At 36.9% G+C, this 5432-nt stretch overlaps 1 protein-coding gene across 1 annotated transcript; it reads left to right on the forward strand.

The window, feature by feature from the left end:
* Positions 1-1717: 1717 nt before the first annotated feature.
* LOC118025958 (cyclin-G1-like) lies at positions 1718-2883 on the forward strand. Its single transcript, XM_035028659.1, has one exon. The coding sequence runs from the start codon at positions 1733-1735 to the stop codon at positions 2615-2617; it is 885 nt and encodes a 294-aa protein (XP_034884550.1). The 5' UTR covers positions 1718-1732; the 3' UTR covers positions 2618-2883.
* Positions 2884-5432: the final 2549 nt, after the last annotated feature.

The following is a 5432-nucleotide window of genomic DNA, read 5'->3' on the forward strand; positions in this document are numbered from 1 at the left end:
TTGGCTACTCAGAGTGTTTTGTGGTTCCATATAAATTTTAGGATTATTTCTTCTAGTTCAGTGAAAATATTGGTATTATGATAGAGATTGCTTTGAATCTGTAGATAGCTATGGGCAGTAGGAACATTTTATTTTTTCTGAGCATTTTAATAATATTAATTCTGAAATCACTGAGCATTGAACACCTTTCCATCCAAACTTTGCATCATCTATTTCTTTCATCAATTCTGTATGATTTTTAAAACACTAATCTTTCACCTCCTTCGTTAAATTTATTCCTAGGGTTTTTTTTTTTTGTGTGTGCAATTATAAATGGGATTGTTTTCTTAATTTCTCTTTCTGCTACATTGCTATTAGTGTATTTAAACACAAAACATTTCTGTATATTAATTTTGTATCCTGCAACTTTACTAAATATACTTATTAGTTCTAATCATATTTTGGTGAAGTCTCTCTCTCTCTCTCTCTCTTATATATTCTTTATACCTCTTGTTTACATAGTATCATGTAATTTGCAAATAGTGACAATTTTACTTCTTCCTTAACAATTTGGATGGCTTTTATTTATTATTCTTGTCTGATTGCTGCAGCTAGGACTTCCACTATTATGTTGAATAAAAGTGGTAAGAGTGGACATTCTTATGTTTTTCTTGATCTAGAGGAAAGGGTTTCAGGTTTTCACCATTGAGGTTAATGTTAGCTGTGGGTTTTTAGTATACGTTTTTTCTTATGTTCAAGTATGTTCCCTCTAAACCAAGTTGCTGAGAGTTTCTATCATGAACTGATGTTGAATTTTGTCAAATGCTTTTTCTGCATCTATTGAGAGGATTATATGGTTCTGATCGTTTCTTTCATTAATGTGGTGTATCACGTTGACTGATTTGTGAATATCTAACCACACTTGAAGACCAGGAATAAATTCCACTTGATTATGGGGAATGATTCTGTTAATGCACTGTTGAATTTAGTTTGTTAGTATTTTACTGCGGATTTTTGTATCTATGTTCATCAGAGATATCAGCCTCTAGTTTTTGTTTTGTTTTGTTTTGTTTTTTTGCAGTGTCTTTGTCTGGTTTTGGTATAAACATGCTGGATTTACAGAATGAATTTGGAGGTGTATCTTACTCTTCAAACTTTTGGAATAGTTTGAGAAGAATAGGTGTTAATTTTCTTTAAGTGTTTGGTAGAGTTCACCTGTGAAGTCATCTGGTCCTTGACTTTTGTTTGTTCGGAGGATTTTCTTTCTTCCTTTTTTTTTTTTTTTTTTTGTTTAATTGTGGATTCAATTCCATTACTAATATTTGGTCTGTTCAGATTTTCTGTTTTTTTTTTTTTTTTTTTTTCTGATTCAGTTTTGGAAGATTATATGTTTCTAGATATCCATTTCCCTTACATTGTTTAATTTATAGGTGTATATTTTTAATTATAATTTCTCATTATATGCAACTAATGAACACTACATCAAAAACTAATGTTGTACTATATGTTGGTTAATTGAGTCTAAATAAATAAAAAATTGCCCTTCCACTCCAAGCTGATCCTGTGGTGGGCAGTGTCCTCAGGGCGGCTCTGTGGAGACGTCCACCCAGGACGGCTCCCCCTCCCTGGGCCTCTCCCCTCTTACCTGTGAGTCCCCTCGCCTTGTGGGCCTATTGGATCTGATATCATGGGGTGAGGTGAAAGCAGGCCCAGAGAGGGTGGTTACCGTTGAAGAGCCGCAGTTGCGGTCAAGATGATAGAGGTGCTGACAACAACTGACTCTCAGAAACTGCTATACCAGCTGAATGCCCTGTTGGAACAGGAGCTGAGATGTCAGCCAAAGGTCTGTGGCTTGATACTAATTGAATCTACACATGATAATGGCCTCAGAATGACTGCAAAGCTAAGGGACTTTGAAGTAAAAGATCTTAGTTTAACTCAGTTCTTTGGCTTCGACACGGAGACATTTTCTTTTGCTGTGAATTTACTGGACAGACTCCTGTCCAAAATGAAGGTACAGTCCAAACACCTAGGGTGTGTTGGGCTGAGCTGCTTCTATTTGGCTGTTAAATCAATAGAAGAGGAATGGAATGTCCAATTGACAACTGACTTGATCCAAATAAACCAATATAGATTCAAGGTTTCAGACTTGATGAGAATGGAAAAGATTGTATTGGAGAAGGTGTGTTGGAAAGTCAAAGCTACTACTGCCTTTCAATTTCTGCAACTCTACTATTCAATCATTCAAGAAAACTTACCAATTAAAAGGAGGAATAGCCTTAATTTTGAAAGACTAGAAGCTCAACTTAAGGCATGCCACTGCAGGATCATATTTTCTAAAGCAAAGCCTTCTGTGTTGGCATTATCTATCATTGCACTGGAGATCCAAGCACAGAAGTGTGTAGAGTTAACAGAAGTAATAGAATGTCTTCAGACACATTCCAAGATAAATGGCAGAGATTTGACCTTCTGGCAAGAACTTCTATCCAAGTGTTTAACTGAATATTCATCAAACAAGTGTTCCAAACTAAATGTTCAGAAGTTGAAAAGGATTGTTTCTGGACATACTGCATGGCAATTGAAGCATGGTTACTACAGAATAACCCACCTTCCAACAGTTCCTGAAATGGTTCCTTAATTGGATTGTTATAGCAACAAAAAGCTCTTCTCTGAAGCATTTCTCCACAATCCTGAGCTATGGATTTCATAGTGTTATAATGGATTTAAGCTGTGAAGCCTCAGAACATCACAACTAGATTAGCATTGATGTTCTCAGATTTGGGATAACTACCTTATTAACAAGCTGTAGTGGAATTCAATTAAATTTGAATTCATCTGTGAGGCATACAAATCAAAGCTAAGAGCATAAATGTGAAATGTTAATAACAAGCCTGGGAAGGTAAACTGTAAATCTTCTCTTCTAACATTGACCCAACCTTCTATATTGGGTCAGTATATTGTATTTAGGTGTTATTAAAAGTGGTAACCTAATTAAATTCTAAATTATGAGGTATACATCAAAACCAACATTTCACAAATGCACTTTTAAGGCATAACAAGGGTCACTATTCTAGGCAGTGAAAATGGTTTCTTGGTATCTATAGTGCAAGTAATAGATAATTCAGAGATTGGACTTTATTGATACTTGGGAATTACACTTAAATTTGAGGGCATTTTGGGCGCCTGGGTGGCTCAGTTGGTTAAGCGACTGCCTTCGGCTCAGGTCATGATTCTGGAGTCCCGGGATCGAGTCCCGCATCGGGCTCCCTGCTCAGCAGGGGGTCTGCTTCTCCCTCTGACACTTCCCCCTCTCATGTGCTCTCTCTCTCTCTCAAATAAATAAATAAAATCTTTAAAAAAATTGAAGGCATTTTATAAAAGCAAAACTACATGCCTAGTCATTTTGGCATATTACGTTATTTTTAATATTTTTTCTAAAAAACAGGTGATGTTTATATCTATGATAAAATTTACACAATATCTACTGCCTCCATCTAATCCCATCAAGAAAATTTCTTTTTATTGTGTTAGTAAATCAAAATAGCTACACTCCAAAAACTTGCTGATTTAACACTCCAGAGGTTTTTACTAGGAGCTGTTTTTATAAAAACTGCTATTGCTTCTAATTTAGAATTCTTAAAGGAAGAGAATATACTTTCACTAATTGCCCCTCCTGTGCCAAAAGAAAGTCTAAAAAAGTAAGTAGGCATCTTCATAATTATAAAGTTGTTAAGGTAGTATTCGAGATTTTCTATTAAGTCAGTGACTGTAAGGAGATCTACAGCATTAAAAGTGTTGTAGGGGCGCCTGGGTGGCTCAGTTGTTAAGCGTCTGACTTCGGCTCAGGTCATGATGCCAGGGTCCGGGATTGAGCCCCGCATCGGGTTCCCTGCTTGGCAGGAAGCCTGCTTCTCCCTCTCCTGCTCCTCCTGCTTGTGTTCCCTCTCTCGCTGTGTCTCTCTCTCTATCAAATAAATAAATAAAATCTTAAAAAAAAAATGTTGTAAACAGTTACTCAGTGCAGCAAGTAGCCTGAGTCCATCCATAATGGCCGTACCCAATTTTTACACCATGTTATGGGTAAATGTGCACTGGAAAATAAACCAAAGAAACACAATATATCTTGTACTTCTGTGAACTGTGTTTTGTGGATAACTTCAGTTTTCCAAAAGGCTGATATATTTCAATAATTTAACTACATCAGGGTTAATTCTGAGTTGGCAGAGGTAGCTTAATCAACTACCATTATGTTTTGGTACTAAGGGATATACCTTTCAAGGTTATTGAAATGCAATAAATAAATAAATAAATAAATAAATAATAAATAATTTTAAAAATTTCTCATACCCTTTGTATTTCACCTTTGCTTTTACTTCTCTTTTATTTCTCAACTTATTTACTTGAGTTCTCTTTCTTTTTGATGAGCATAGATAAAGGTTTATTTTGTTTATTTCTTCAAAGAACGTCTTTTGGTTTCATTGATTTTTTGTTGTTGCTGTTTTTTAGTCTTCTTTTCATCTATTTTTTTCTAGTCTTTATTATTTTCTATTTTCTACTGGCTTTGGGCTCCTTTCCTTTTTCTTTCTAGTTCTCATAGGTGGAAATTTAGATTATTTATTTAATGTTTTTCTTTGTTTTTTGAGATAGGCATTTATTACTATTAACTACCCTCTTTAAACTGCATTCACTACACTCTTGATTTTGAACCTCTGTGGGAACAGTTTGAAAAGCACCTGGGATATACACAAATATTTATTGGCTAATCTTAGAACATGTGTCAAAAGGGCAAGGATTTGCAGATTTCTCCAGAAATAAAAGTGCTGTTGGACACCATTTATATCCCCCTCGTCCAGCCTTGAAAGTTAGATGATCTCAAGAGCCAGCACTAACATTTATTTTATTTATTTGACAGAGAGACAGTGAAAGCAGTTACACAAGCAGGAGGAGTGGGAAAGGGAGAAGTAGGCTTCCCGCCGAGCAGGGAGCCCGATGTGGGGTTCAATTCCAGGACCCTGGGATCATGACCTGAGCTAAAAGCAGATGCTTAATGACTAAGCCACCCAGGTGCCCCAGCACTAACATTTTCTATCTACTTTGCTACCACCTCATGCCCTGCCCCAGCATTTTCTTACACACACTCAATCAAACAATGCCTGCCTTGACAAATGTTGCTCCAATGTGACTCCTGGCATTACCGCAGGCAGTCCAGGCCAGGACCAGTGAAACTCTAAAGTGAGTCCTACTCTGGTAAGGGGGGTCAGATAAGCCTTCCCAGCAGCATGTCTATAGTTCACAAAGCCAGGCCTCCTATCTACCTGTTCAGGGAGCAAGCCCCACCATTTCATGTACGTGCATCTGTAGCAGAGAGGCTAGTTGCAGACTGCCAGGCTGATTGCCAAGCCTTGCCCACCAGTGAGTCCATAATAACCACAAACAGACCTCTTAACTGTGCA

Source organism: Mirounga leonina, unplaced genomic scaffold (genome assembly GCF_011800145.1).
Source record: "Mirounga leonina isolate KUSES-001 unplaced genomic scaffold, KU_Mleo_1.0 Mir_204, whole genome shotgun sequence".
NCBI classification, from domain to species: domain Eukaryota; kingdom Metazoa; phylum Chordata; class Mammalia; order Carnivora; family Phocidae; genus Mirounga; species Mirounga leonina.

Coding starts and splice junctions, on each gene's coding strand:
- LOC118025958 (XM_035028659.1), top strand. CDS start 1,733: ATGATAGAGGTGCTGACAACAACTGACTCTCAGAAACTGCTATACCAG.